This window comes from Cricetulus griseus, chromosome 6 (genome assembly GCF_003668045.3).
Source record: "Cricetulus griseus strain 17A/GY chromosome 6, alternate assembly CriGri-PICRH-1.0, whole genome shotgun sequence".
Lineage (NCBI taxonomy): Eukaryota > Metazoa > Chordata > Mammalia > Rodentia > Cricetidae > Cricetulus > Cricetulus griseus.
The window spans coordinates 73,498,756-73,514,640 of NC_048599.1; the positions used below are offsets into that span (position 1 = coordinate 73,498,756).

Genomic DNA, 15,885 nt, shown 5'->3' on the forward strand with positions numbered 1-15,885 from the left:
CATAAGAATTGTGGGTGCTTGTCCTATGTGGGTGTACCATAAGTGCAAGACCAGGATCCCCTGTGTTCAATGGAGAAAGAATGGTTTCAATTTCTTCAATGGGTTGTGATATACCATATGAAATTCCATAACTACCCCAAACTTAAATAGATGCATATTCTCTATGCCAGTAATTCCATTTGTATAAATTTAACCTATAGATAAATTCATGACTATATACAAAGTTTAATCACAAGGATAACTTTTACAGCTTGCTTTATATAGTGAGATATCAAAAGACCATTTAAAACAGTGGATTGTTCATTATAATTTTAAAATTCCATATGACATAGTTATGACATTATTTAAAGTTATTCCTTATGAGTGCATGTTTATTGACAGAGAATGTTATATATATATTTGTATGTAGTAATAATATATAGATACATGAATGTGTATTTTTAAAAGCCTTGCATGGTGGCTGGAGGAATGGCTCGGTAATTAAGAGCATTTGCTGTTCTTCCAGCATCCACATCAGGTGACTGACTTACACTCACCTGAACTCCACTTTCAGGTGATACAACACCCTTTTGTGGCCTCTAAGGGCACTTGTATGCATGTGCCATATACTCACGAACACATACACACATACACATAAGTAAAAATTAAATAAACTTTTTAAAACCTTATATGTTTATATCCACGTTTATATAAGTATGTGTGCTTATTCTCTGTTTATAAAATCATAACCCAGTTTGTTCTGAAAGAGTATCTAAACCAGATATATGCTAACAATAGTAATTCATAAATATCTCTAATCCTATACTCATATTTTTCATATATATGATATCAACTCAGTGGTTATGTTTGTTAGTTTTATGTCAAGTTGACACAGCTAGTCATCTGGTAAAAGGGATCTCAACTGAGAGAATCTCTGAGATTGGCCTATAGGCAAGCCTAGCATCATTTTCTTAATTAGTGAGAGGTGTAGGGGGGCCATCTCACCGTAGAAGATGCCAGCCTGGCTGGTGAAACCCACAGAAACAGCTGACCTGAACATCAGGGAGCTCTTGGTCCCCAGACTGATAGCTGAGATGCCAGCATGGGACTGATCCAGACCCCAAGAACATGGGTTTCAGTGAGGAAACCTCGGAAATCTACGGGATCTCCTGTAGTAGTTCAGTACTTCTCCCTAGCATAGGTGTGGACTCTGGGAGCCCATTCCACATAGAGGAATATTTATTGAGCCACGGGCGTGGGCCTAGGCCCTATTCTAAAGGATATGATAGACTTTGATGATACCCTATGGAAGGCCACACCATCCAGGGGGAGCAGAAAGGATATGTGATAGGTAGGGTTTTAGTTGGAGGGGGTGGCAGGGGAGGAGAAGAGGGATAGGGAACTGGGATTGTCATGTAAAACAATCTTGTTTCTAATTCAAATAAAAAAATCTGCAAAAAAATACAATTAAAAATACCTTTAAAAAAAAGAAGAAGGTGCCAGCCCTGGGCAGGTGGTCCTGAGTTATCTAAGAAAGCAGGCTGAGCAATCCATGGAGAACAAGCCAGTAAGCATCATTCCTCCTCCGCTTCAGTTCCTGCCTCCAGGTTCCTGCCTTGAGGACCTGACCTGACTTGCCTTGAGAGCAGATTGTAAAGTGTAAGCCTTTCCTCCACAGTTTGATTTTGGTCATGATGTTTAATCATAGCAATAAAACCCTGACTAAGACTGTGGTCCTTTTTAAATCTCTCCCCACAATTTCGCTCCTTCATATATCATGGCCACTTTTGTTCTTTTCTAGAAAAAAAAATCCTACTCTTAAAACCCTACAATCCAGCCAGGTGGTGTTGGCAAATACCTTTAATCCCAGCACTTGGGAGGCAGAGGCAAGTGGATCTCTGTGAGTTCGAGACCAGCCAAGTCTACAGAACTAGTTCCAGGACAGCCAGGACTGTTACACAGAAAAACCCTGTCTTAAAATAAACAAACAGAAAACCCTACAATTCCACACCCCTCCTCTCTCTGGTTGCTGCCTCCACTTCCTATTCTCTGTCACAAAAGTCAGAGAATTTGATATCAAAGTTTGGTCCCTCTCTAGAAGGGATGCAGCTATCATGACCAATATGGAATTATGTATTCTGGCTGGGACTGGGGTTAGAGGTGTCAGGCATGGGCAGTGTGTTGAAAGTACTCCAATATTCATGTTCTGTGTCCTCTTTCATATGTATAGAAACATCTGGGGGGACATGCATGAATGTCACAATGTTAGCGGCAGTTATTCTAGCAGTCTGAATACAAGGGGTTTTAATTTTCTTTGTTTGGCTCATCTCTGTGTCCTATTTATTATTATTATTATTATTATTATTATTATTATTATTATTATTATTAGTCATTCCTTGATTGTTTTTTCTCTTTTTAGAATTTCTATTGAAGTATATCTTGATTAACTTATAAAAATAGCTGCCCAGGATTCTTTTCAATATGAAGTTGAGAAGCAAATATGCTAACTTTCAAGATAAATGCACTTAAAAATATTCTCTATCCCAGATTTGACCCCAGATAGACACTGTACTCAAGCCAGCCACCAGCCAATATAGGGAGACTTTTCTTTTCTCTTAAAGGATAAGGCACGTTCATAAGTGAATACAAGTGAAGGGGAGGAGCAAGGACCAGGGGTCTTAGGGTTTCTATGAAAGACACCATGACCACGGCAACTCTTCTAAGGAAAACATTTAGTTGAGGGGCCTTGCTTACAGTTTTCAGAGGTTCAGTCCATTATCATCATGACGGGGAGCAGGACAGCATGCAAGCAGACGTGATGCTGGAGGAACAGCTGAGAGTCCTACATCTTGCAGGCAACAGGAAGCTGACTGAGACACTGGGGCGTATCCTGAGCATAGGAAACCTCAAAGCCTGCCCCACAGTGACGCACTTCCTCCAACAATGCCATACCCACTCCAACAAAGCCACACTTCCTAATAGTGCCACTCCCTATGAGCCTATGGGGGCCAATTACATTCAAACTACCACACCAGGTAAGCCAGTGATCATGGTCCCCCTCATCTGCAAATGGACAGATCTGTGAGGCTAAGCAAGGTAACACTTTATACAGACTCTTCACAGGGCCAGCATATATGTGAACCCACTCTGTGGACTTCTTTCACTTAACAGCCAGTCAATGGCTTTAGACATGCTGCCCTGAATTGAGGGCTCTGGTTGTCATAACTCATTAGAGATAGATGGAACCCCAGAAGAGTGGCGCATCCACTAAGGAGCAGTTGGTATTCATTGACAGCTTATTGCCAGGTTTACTGCTAAGCACTTTTGTTTATATACTTGAAAGATTTTACTTTGCTGAGAGAAAAAGTTTTAAAAGATTTTAGTTCACAGAGAGAAAAAGTTTCCCACAGACCTTGGCCCTTTACAAGGGGGTTGGCCCCAACCCCGGGCACATCCTATGGTTTAGACGGGGGCAATCGCCAAGACACACCTCTTTGGGTCACACCTGGCTGGCCAACAGACAATCAAGGACTTTCCAGGGCACGTTCTGTGGTTTTTCCTTTGTAGAAAAGCAGGTCACACCTGGGTGACCACTCTAACATGAGATCATACTTTGAAATCAATCACTTTGTGCCCCTTGCCTGTATGCTGATCTGCGGTTTTTTCCTATATAAGGAGCTTGCACCCCATGCTGGGGTGTGCAGCTTTCCCGATATTGCTGACACCCGAGTGCGCATTCGTTCAATAAACACTCTTGCTTTTGCAGCTCTTGGTCTGGTTTCTGAGTCTCGGGGGCTCCTTGGGACCCTGTGCCCCTTAGGGGCCTGGAGGTGTTTCATACTGATGCTTTTATCCTATGGTCTCAGAAATAATCTTAGTAATTACTCTATCTCTGTCCTAGTCTCAGAAGTCTCTTCTGGCTTTTGTCAGAGCACACACCTACGGGTGATTAAGAGGTCCGTTTGTATATGTACAATGGACATATACAATGTTTGACTTTTCAATGCCTCGATTTGTGCATCTGTACAATAAAAATAATCATATTCATTACTATTACAACATAGGTTATTACAAGAGTAAGGAGAGTCAATGTATACAAAGTTCAGAGAACAGTGCCTGGCATGTAAGCTACTCATGACTGATAGCTGATATTGTTACTGTTGTTATTTATCTCTCCTGTATGATACTCCATCAGGGCCAGGTCACAGTTTTATTTATTGCTGTATTCTTTTTGTTTTGGGTTTTGGTTTTTCGAGGCAGAGTTTCTCTGTGGCTTTGGAGGCTGTCCTGGAACTAGCTCTTGTAGACCAGGCTGGTCTCAAACTCACAGAGATCCACCTGCCTCTGCCTCCCGAGTGCTGGGATTAAAGGCGTGCACCACCACTGTCCTGCTAATTGCTGTATTCTTAATGAAGCCTTAAAAAACAACTAAGGGCTGAAAGCAGTATTTGTCCCATCATGAAAAGAAACCTATAACCCATGGTGCAAGCAGAGGGCATGGAAGGTGTTTAACTTTCTGAGTGGACATCAGATAATTCCAGGACTGGTGTTAGGAGGGATGTGGCATTTCCTCGGGCTGTTGGAGTTGAAGATTTGGGGTCTTAGTTAAAGTTTCTTTGCTGTGATGAAACATGGTGATCAATGAAACTTAGGAAGGAAAGGGTTTATTTGACTTACACTTCCACAGCTCTGTTCATCATAAAAGAAAGTCAGGACAGGCACTCAAACAAGGCAGGATCCAGGAGGCAGGAGCTGATGCAGAGGTCATGGACAGGTGCTGCTTACCAGCTTGCTCATAGCTTGCTCAGCCTGTTTTCTTATAGAACCCAGGATTACCGGCCCAGGGATGGCACCACCCACAATGGGCTGGGTCTTCCCACATCAAACACCAACTAAGAAAATGCCTTGCATCTGGATCTTATAGTGGCTCTTTCTCAATGGAGGTTCCCTCCTTCCAGATAACTCTAGCATGTGTCTACTTGACATAAAACAAGCCAGGACAGATGGTAAATGTCAGACAGTAGTTCAGTTGAACTACAGAGAGCATCCTGATCCCCAGGGAGTCCCTGCAGCTTGCCCATGTGTCGTACAGTTCATTAGCATTGGAGGGAATGTGATAAAGTGGACCTTCCATCTTAACCTCAGACATACCCTGTGGGGAATTGGATGACATTTCTAAAGTCAGGTCAAGTCTCAAAGTATTATTGAATGTTGGGTGTCTTATGGTGGCCTCTAGAGAAAGAGAAGTGCAGTGGGTTCAGGGCCTCTGGTGTCTGGGGTGGGGGTGGGAGTCAAGACAGACATTAAACAAATACAAGTGTATCCAGAATAAGCCAGACTGGGTGGAAGATAGCCTTGTTTCCATCTGTGGATAAGGAAAGACTGAGAAATGGGGTAGAACAGGAGTCTTTGAAGGTCGTGGGCCATGACACTTGACACTTGGATTAAAGGAAGCCCCTGTGCAGGGTGAAAACCCTGTTGTCAAAATCAAGCATTAATTTCTGCTGGGGCAGCGTGATGGCTGATGGAAGCAGGAACCTGAAGTAAATGTTCCCCCAGCAAAGGTAATGCTACCCCTCACTAACCCAACTCAGAAGGTGCCCTGCCCCCCTCCTGCATTGCACAGCCCCACCTCAGGGATCTTAAGGAGGACAGGAGAGTAAGGTGTGTTATTAAGAAGTGCACTCTTTCCCTGCCTAATACACAATTATAAATCCACACTAGAATATATTCACTCTCTGACTGCAGACGCATACCACTGAAAGGTGGCAAAATCATAGCTCAGCTCACCTCGGTGCCATTAATCTCTCACCTGGGAGTAATCTGGCATTAAGCATCCATTATGTATTAGGGAGATTGAAGATGTCGTGAGGAAGGGCCTGTGTGAGAAGCAGCCATCACTGATGAGGCAGTGTGACACAGTGGGATACGCCCAGGGCAGCATGCCCCCTCCAGGGGACTTGGAGCAAATCATTTAACTTCCTATCCTTTACAATGGAGCTTGAAATAAATTCCAAATGTTCTCTGCAATATAGATAAACTTTCTTCTGGAAGTTGTACTCGTGATCTAGAAGATATCCCTAGGCACAATCTTAGCAATCAGATTTGCTGGCCTTCAGAAAACCCATTTCCCAGACAATGGTCACAAGCCTTTCTCTACAGCATCTCAGTGGAATGGCATGTCCTTGGACTCAGGGATGATTTTAGGTACTAACCTATGATCTGCTTTTGCATATGTTAAAATGAAAAATAATACTTGATATTGATCGCTGTAGTTGTTTGCTAATAAATCTAGTCTTGAAGGTACATGGAGAGTCTTAATTTTGATCTTGAGCTATATACAAGTCAAGTCTTAACTCTAGTCCCTTCTAGAAAGTAAAAGAAAGGTCTAATGTCTTTTTTTGTGCTCTCTGTATTTTCAATTTCTTCACTTAATGTGTATGTACTAATTCCATACTAAAGAAAAGTGAATGTGCTTTTAAAACACCATCTTATTTAGGGTTACTATTGCTGTGGTGAAACACCATGACCAAAAGCAAGTTGGGGAGGAAAGGGTTTATGTGGCTTACACTTCCATACCATAAGCCATCACTGAAGGAAGTCAGGACAGGAACTCATACAGGACAGGAACCTGGAGGCAGGAGCTGATGCAGAAGCCATGAAGGGGTGCTGCTTACTGGCTTGTTTTCCACAGCTTGCTCAGCCTGCTTTCTTAAAGAAATCAGGACCACAAGCCAAGGAATGGTACCACCCACCATGGGCCATGCCCTCCCCCATCAATCACTAATTAAGAATATGCCCTATGGGCTGGAGAGATGGCTCAGAGGTTAAGACACTGACTGATCTTCCAGAGGTCCTGAGTTCAATTCCCAGCAACCACATGGTGGCTCACAATCACCTTGAATGAGATCTGTTGCTTTCTTCTGGTGTACAGATATACATGGAAGCAGAACGTTGTATACATAATAAGTAAATAAAATCTTTAAAAAAAAGATATGCCCTAAGGGCTTGCCTATAGCCTGATCTTACAGCCATTTCCTTAATTGAGGTTCCCTCCTCTCAGATGACTTTAGCTTGTGTCAAGAAGACATAGAACTATCCAGTGCAAACTTGAATATATCACAGCTCTGACTTCTGTGATCTCTGAGAGAAGGACTTGCCTGCGTGAATGAATTCCCCACTGATATCTTCCTGCGGTGTCCATTTTAGCAGCCAGGTGCCTCGTACATAGTAATTGAAATTCATGATAATTTGTATGAATAACATCAATAATGGAGCTGAGAGGGCTGCTGATGGTGACTAGCGTATCCATGCCCTGTGCCCGTTCTAAATCTTCACGCAGACATTCACTGAATCTTTGTACAGCCCTCTGAGGTAATACATCATCCTTTTACAAGTGAAGACGTGGAAATAAAGCAGCCCTTCAGACTGGGACATCTTTAATGCCCTGGTTTTTAGCTTCGCAGTGCACCGTAGATCTGGCTCTTACAATAGCAGCTACTGTGGGCAGGGGACTGTATCACCTGAGCCATCCCTTGTCTCCTGCTGTTTTGTACTCTGGGATTTGCGCATGGCCAGTGTGATAGGGTAAGCACTTACATGCATCCCATAGAACTGTGAAGAATGAGCCCTCACAGGCATCCCACAGAGCAGAATATACAGTTTACCAACATACCTTCATCAACAGGCAGCCTAAACTGACTGTCCTTGTAGACTTCTCTGGAAGCTAACAAGATCCAGTTGTCTATTCCCCTCAGTTCTGCCCCTACTCCCTGAATGGTGGGTGCAGGTGAAAGAGAATGCTCTAGATCAATAGACCTCAAACTTGAGAGGCCAACAGAATCTCCTAGCATGCTCTTGAAAGCAGGGTGCTGGGTCCCATCTGGGACTTTTATTTCATGTCACATTATACTTGTAGATCATCTGTGTAGAAGGATGACTGTGTTGCGCTCCATGATAAATGGAATCAGGAAACCAGGAATTCCTTAACCAACACCTGGATCCGGGCTCATTTAAAGTAATTTGCCATCCTTTGGGGTACAGACTACTGAACGCTCCAGATTCTTATACCCAAAGGTATCTAGATTTTGAGAATGCCATTAATTTAATCAGTGAAAGCCATTTCTCATTATTATGCTAATTAGCAAGTCTGCAGGACTGATGTAGCTGTAGACACCTGAAGACGACAATGGCAGTGGGAGTTCAATCTGTCCTGTAGCCGACTGCTCCTGCTGTGGGAATTCCTAGATAGAGCACACTGGATATGACCTAAGTTAGCACGGACTCATTATTTCATCAGTCCCAGTGAACATTTTAGGATGCAGGAAAGAGCTTCATTAACAAATCGCTGGACTTTGTTTGATCCCACAGACTGAACCTGAGATCATAGAGGAAACCAATGTCGACAGAGTCCATGAGCCCAGGGGCTACGGCAGGGCGCGGCAGGTGAAAGGCCATTCAGAGACCTCCACCCTGAGCTCGCAGCCCTCCATCGACGAAGTCCGGCAACAGATGCACATGCTTCTAGAGGAAGCCTTCAGCCTGGCATCCGCTGGCCACGCGGGCCAAAGCCGGCACCCGGAGGCCTACGGCTCTACTCAGCACCTGCCATACTCGGAGGTGGTGACCAGCGCTCCGGGGACCATGACACGGCCCAGGGCTGGAGTGCAGTGGGTGCCCACCTACCGCCCAGAAATGTACCAATATAGTCTGCCCCGACCGGTAAGTCACACCTCCTGCCTACCTACCTATCAGCTTTGGGTTTACTGTCCCCACTACAGTACAAGGGACCCAAAGCAAGGATGTGGGGATTTAGAGACCAGCTGTGCTGGGGTCTCTTCTCATACTTCACTCATGATCCACAGCCAAACCTTGTTCTTGTAGGACAAGTCCCGGAGGAGCCCTACATGAAACCTTAACCCATTTTAGAGGCATTTCCTTTCCTGCTATCTATCACTCCTGAAAGGGTTGACCCCATTCTCCACTCACTGATTGTTTTCTCTACTTTCAGACATGAAACCCAATTTAAATGTCAAAAGGCATCAAAGAGCCCTGCATGAAGGGCCTGTGCATCCCGGTGGCTAAGAACACAAGCCGAGAGCCAGGTGGCTTGACTATGAATCCCACCTTGACCACTTTCTGGCTTTGGAACTCCAGGGAGTTGTTTTAAGTTTCTGCTAGTAAAAATAAATACATATGAACAATAACCTAGTAGGTAGGAAGTCCCTCTCTAAGTACATAAGAGTTATTATGCTCTGTGCTGATCTGGGCATTGCTTTATATAATATATTTGTATACCTGTGTAAGTTATCTTACACAGTCTGTACAGTGAACCTCTGAGACAAGTACAGTTTCATTACTATTTTACAGAAGAGGGTGTCCAGTCCTCTGGAAACTTAAATTATAGACATTTGTGAGTTGCCAAAGTGGGTGCTGGGAATGGAACCCTGGTCTCCCAATGAGCCATCTTAACCACTGAGCCATCTCTCCAGCCTCTGTATTAGCCATTTTAAAGTACACAGTTAGTGATAGTCACATATTCCCATCTTGTACAACTATCTAGGACTCTTCATCTTGCCAATATGATACTCTATACTCTTTAAAAGAAGACTCCCTTGTCTTCCCTCTCGATAGTCCTGGAAATTACCGTTTACCTCTGTCTATAAAGTTGGCTGCTTTATGTACTTCATTCAAAATATTTGTCTTTATATGATTGGTATGTTTCACTTAGCATAACCCTCAAGTTTATACCATGTAGCATTCATCAGAAGGCTCTTCCTAAATTTTAAAGCTGAATAATACTCAAATGTACATCCCACATCGTACCTGTTTGTCTGCCAGTATGGATGGACTTGAGTTATCTTCACCTTTGGGCCACTGTAGGTTGTGCTGATACTCACACAGGTATACAAATATCTTTTGGGTATCCATCTACCATGAGTAGGGGGGCTGGATCACATGGAATTCTATTTTCTACTGGCATTGTTTTCTACAATGGTTGTACAATTTTTCATTCTCTCCAGCAATGAATTTCTGATTTCTTCACATTTCACAATGTTTATTACTTTCTGTTCTCTTGATAGTAGGCATCCTAACGTTTTTGAGGTAGGTCACATTATGGTTTGGTTTGCCACTCATATGTCTTCTTAACATAATTTAAAAGATACAATATACTTTGGAGCAATGCCCAGGTCATTGCCATCAGAAAATGTTGGTGGATATACTTTAGAAACCCTGCATTTCTTTAAAAAAAAATTGTTCACAATTCCAAGGCCACTCCAGTCACATTCCCACGGGTCTGGATCTAAAAACTGGGAAAAGTCTCTGTCAGACTTACATTATTTGCCATTATAAAATGCTTTCCCAGCCAGGTGTGGTAGCACACAATTTTAATCCCAGCACTTGGGAGGCAGAGGCAGGAGGATCTCTGTGAGTCCAAGGCCAGCCTGGTCTACAGAGGGAGTTCCAGGACAGCCAGAGCTACACATAGAAATCCTATCTAAAAAAACCAATAAATAAATAAAATGCTTTCCCACATCAACATTCATATATTATAGTTTCTGAGATCACAGTGTTCTGATCATGTACATAAAGTTGGCAGCTGCCCCATTCCGGATGGGAATTTCCTCCCTGGGATCTATAAAATATTCCAATCTTAACACATTTACATACCCCTCCTAGGAAGTTGCCCTCTGGAAAAGGCTACTGTTTTGTGTTGATTGCCTCCAATTTCAGTCTCGTTGCTGAATCATTTCCAGCTTCTGTATAAGGATCCCTAAACTTGATCACTAGCCAGAAGTGGAATGGTGCTCACCAACCAAATGATCTCAGGGACTAGTTCTGAGTCTCAGAGTCTGCTCATAGTGGTGTAAGAGGGCTGTTAGTTCCTGCTAAATGATTAGCACAGTCCTGGCACTTAGCAAGTACCCTAGACCTGTTGGTTAATAATCAGTAGACTGCTTGGCATGATGCCAGCGCATCGAATTATTTGACAGTGTTCATTATTATCAAATGAATTCTTCTGTGTTATTGAGCCTACTGTCTATATCCATTTCCACTTTCCGAGACCACATCTCGTTTCTCCACTCTGTTAAGCCCATTTAAGATATGCACATGATGCCCTACCTCAGGGTCCCAAGGAAACATTGCTTTACTTTGGTGACATGTCTCGGGAGCTACTGGACTCCCCTAGCTGGAGGCTGATTCTAGGAACCCATGAGGGCTCTGGGTTTCAAAAAGAAAACTTTAGATGACCAAGAAAGTTCTTCCCATCAGTGACAAGTTAGCTGTTGCCATAGCCCTTACACCTCTGTTCAATAAAGCCATCTAAAACCATGGTGGGCCTTGTGAACATTCAGGCATCTGTTGTAATTGGGAGTTGGCAATTGTGCTGAACAGGACAAACACATCAGAAAATAGGGTGCTTCATAGAGAAAAGGTCTGAGGCATAACCCAACCTCTAGGCAAACAGTCAAACCAGAACACACTAAGAGCACCCACTCATCATCAAGGGTTCTTTCTCTACCAAGTGCACAGAAGTCTTCTGTCTCCATGAAAGGAGAAAATAGACAATAACACACAGTGGAGATGATGATGCTTAATCTAAGGTCTTGCAGAGGCTCCCGTGCTATGATAATGTAAAAATCAATAGAAAAAGCAACAAGATACCTATGATTACTTTTTGTCTTAGAAAAAAAGGGAAAGTGCACCAAACTCTGCTGGGGGTATAATTGGGAGCTGGTGATTTTAATATGCCAGGGCCAGCCTCATGGGATTTATGTCAAGGGAAAGGTTGCTGCTGGCATCTTGGAATTTCTGCAGTGCGGTTTGGGAGGATTTGCTCATATTTTACCTCTTGAATCTATAAAGAAGTTGGATTTGACACCTAATGACCAATCCAATTTTGCTAGCAGGCATAATGGGTGTATGCCAAGTGGAATGAAACTATCCTACAACTTTCCTGCTGCTGAGAGTATAAGGCTTCTTAAAAATGCATTAGAATTGAAACATCTTCCTAGACTTTACAGAAGAATTAACTGTACTACTACTAATTACACCTGCCATCTATTAGTTGCCATTGTTGACTGCATACTGATGTAAGTGCTGTATAGACATGATCTCTTCTAGTCTATCAACCCTCCTATGATATTACTATCACTGACTCCAAGTACTCAGTTAAAAAATGGGTTTGGAAAAGTGAAGAGACTTGTCCAAGTTTCCCTTGATGTCCCCAGGGGACAGGTTCAAGATCCCTCAAAAAGCAGCAAAAAACAACTCAATACTCAAGCCCCTCATAGGTCTCATTTGCATATGAAACCTACTCATATGCTCCTATGTCATCTCTAGGTTATTTAGAATGCTAAGCATGACATAACCCAAACACTATATGAATAGCTGCCATCTATATTGTTTGGGGAGTGATTATAAAAGAAGTCTGTATGTGCTCAGTGTAGACTCAGTTTTCTTTTTGAGTAGATTCCATCTTCAGTCATTTGAATCCCAAGCTATGGAATCCATGGATCCAGGGACCAAGTGAACAGCTTTTGGTGGCAGAGTGGGTTAGAGCCTATTGCTGTCTAACACTGATGCAACACAGTTTCCATCCCTGGACTAATGTGAATTATAGGGATGTCCTCCTAGCTCTTATAGAAATGCAAATATCTACTTTACATTGGTGTTTGGTCTGCTCATAAAGAAGATGACTCAGTTTGGGGGAGCCTTTTCTATTCCTGTTATTGGCCTAGTAAGGGAGACAGATCTATGGGGATGAAGTTGGGTTTTGACAAATTTGTGTTCCTCCTTACAAATAGAAGAGTCATCTCCCAAACCTTCAATAATAAACCATGCCAACATATCAGGCACGTTTGTAGTCACCACAGCACCTGGATTCACACTGTTTGTATTTCTCAAAATAAAATTTGAATCTGCCCTGAGCTTTCATCTGGCCAGGTGGGTAAGTAATTGCAGGGGACAGTTCTGAACAGTCACTGCCAACCATACATTGTGCAGCTCTCAGAATCCTTGAAGGCAGGCCACTATGCCTTACCAGCTTGCCTGGGTGAGCTGAAGGCTGTTTGTTTGCCTTTGCTCTTCCCTGATCAGTGCCCCAGAAAACTAGCAGAGCTCTCAATATCTGACCAAAGCATACTCCACTAAACTTAGGAACATCACTAGTCACTGAATCTATGGGAAGGCTGTTGCATGGGAAGAGAAGAGAAAAATCTGGAGAACGCCTAGCCCTATCCACTGTATTAGTTACCACCATGTCACTATGGCAAAAAATGCCCAAATGAACAGCCTGAAGGAGGAAAACTGAATCTTGCTCATAGCTTCAGAGAGTTTGGCCCATGTTTTGAGGGGGAAGGAGGACTAGGGATAAGATACACCCAAGAACCCTCTCCCAGCCGTCTACTTCCTTCAGCTAAGCCCTATCTCCCGAAGGTTCCTTAACCTCTCCCCAAATACCACCAGTTGGTGACCAATATGTACTACATGAGCCTATGGGGACATGCCATACTGAAACCGTAATACTCGCTGAGTGTTTTTCTGGGTGTTCCAGGAAAATCAACTTTGTTCTTCCACCATCTTCTCAGTCAGCTCAGGCTCTTGCTGGCTTCTGGGCTTCTGCATGATGTGAACCTGTAGGGGGAGTTGGGGAGAAGGCTGTAATTTCTGGTCTCAGTTTTCCTCATGCCCTGGATGGCATCCCTGAAAAGTGCATGTGATCGCATTTTCTCCTGGTATTAGTCCAAAAGAGGACAGTGGCGCCTTCGTGTACTTCGAAGTCCTTACCAGGCCCCTCCCTCTTCTCCTCCCTTACTTTGTTTGCACACTAGTTCTGGCTTGCCTTCCCTTTCCTCTTCTTCTCCTTCCCTTACTCCTGTTCTCACTCACTCATGAGAGGCTTGCATACCCACGCCTGTCCGTCTCCTAGCCTCCAGAAGCTTCCTCACCTATCCCTGCAGGACTGACTCCCTCGTCACCTGACTCTCCCTTCTTGCGTGGGAAGTGGAGGTCAGATTCCAGAGCTTTCCTAGAGGTGCACACAGGTCCTGTCTTTCAGATTATGTCACGCTTTGATGAGATTTAAGTCCTTATCCCAGAGGGTGAGACTGGAAATAGCCCCTGTAACAAATCCATCAGCATCCTAGGCTCTCTTGCCTCCCTTCCAGCCTCCCTTTCTATCAAAGGGTATTTGTCAAGTCCTGGAACAGTGCTCTAAATGCCCCTTACTTCCTCCAAGTCTTTTGTCTATCATGGCATCAAATTTAGACCCCAAGTGCTTAGGACTTAAATGGTTGATAGTCACAATCAAGGGCTTTGTGATTAGTAGCTGTTTTTTGAAGTGCCAGCAAGAATCAACTCTTGGCAAGCCTCAATCTGCCTACATCTTCCTTCTCTGAAGCAAGAAGTTGGGATGCCCTGGATACTGAAGTATGGAAAGAACCTTAGATTCAAAGAACTGTGGGAGGGAAACAAAGCTTGATTATTTCAGTTACCATACCAGCGTATTATTTTGTCTCAGAAGAAAAAAGTCAACACTTACCAAATCCTAGTTATTTCAGATTATTATTTCAAAACTAGACAGCTAGTTTTGAGGGGCTGGAGAGAGGGCTCTGTGGTTAGGAGTGATTGATGCTCTTCCAGAGGACCAGCGTTCAGTTCCCACATCAGGTAGTTCAAAACCACCTGTAACTCCAGCTCCAGAGGAACTAGTGCCCTCTTCTGGCTTCATTGGGTACCTGCATACCTGAGTCATGCATTCACACAGATACACGGTCACACATGTGTAGGGGACAGTGTAAGCCACACCTGCTAGAAGCTGGCTACAGGTGTGCTTGACCACACCCACACATGCATATGATTTTTTTAAAAATGTAAACAGCTTTGAAATCATGCTGGGATCCTGTTTTCTTCCATGCCTTATATGAAAGAAGGCAGGAGATATTAACATTCTTGAGGCCAAGCAGCTGTGAAAGGTCAGTGAAGAATCAGGGTCAGGCTTAAAACCCGCCCTCTACACCACCCACTCTCAGGTCTGAATTAGTGTGCTTCATCAGCTGTGTGATTTTTGACAAGTCAGTTGACCTATCTGGGCTTCAGCATCCTGACATATTGAGATAAGGATTATAGTCTCAGTGTCTCTCGCTCTCTTTCTAGCTTGAACGTCATCTGATGTCTGAAGCACTGGAAGCCTCAGACAATGTCCACCCATAGCTCTTAGACAGTTGCTCTTGTTGTCTGAGAGGTCAAGATAAACAATGGGTTTCATTTCTTCTTAGAGTTAGATTTTAGTTGTTAAGCCCCACATTCAAATAGATCAGAACTATTCTTCTAGAAGATTCAGTCAGTACAAAGTTACCTGTCACTGGATAATGAAAAGAATGGATGCTTTTCTGGGTTGCTGGCCCTGGATAAGGGTTTCTGTTGTAGTTTGGATCTGAATTGTCCCCAGCCCATTGTACTATTGATGGGTTATAGAGTCTTTAAGAGATGTGGCATCACTGGAGGTATGCCGTTAAAAGGAGTGATGGAACCTGAGTCTCTTCCGCTTTCACTCCTAGCTATGAGGACACCTCCCATGATGCACTAACACAAGACCAATGCAATGGGGCCAACCAACCATAGACTGAAATGTCTAAATCTTCAAGTCAAAACATAAAAAAGAACGCTTTTCTTGGATGATAAATAGATTCTCTTGGGTAATTATAGTAATAGAAAGCTAGCAATGCAGCTTCTAATGAGGATAGTTTAGCATTGAGTCTTCCTTCCCCTGCTAATACAAAGCTCCCAAGATCCCCTAGCTTGCTCCTGTTAGGAGGCTCCTGTCAGTCTTTTATCACTATAGTGCTATCCTTGTGGTTTACATGTCCAGCTGTCTCTTTTTTAGTAGATACATGCTCACAG

General features: G+C 43.4%; 1 protein-coding gene across 1 annotated transcript in view; it reads left to right on the plus strand.

Moving 5' to 3' along the window:
• Kiaa1549l (KIAA1549 like) overlaps window positions 1-15,885 on the plus strand; it is a 267,208-nt gene that overhangs the window by 238,372 nt on the left and 12,951 nt on the right. The window contains exon 17 of the mRNA XM_035446940.1: window positions 8,350-8,700. Within this exon, the coding sequence (XP_035302831.1) occupies window positions 8,350-8,700 (351 nt within the window). The remainder of the gene's footprint in view (window positions 1-8,349; window positions 8,701-15,885) is intronic.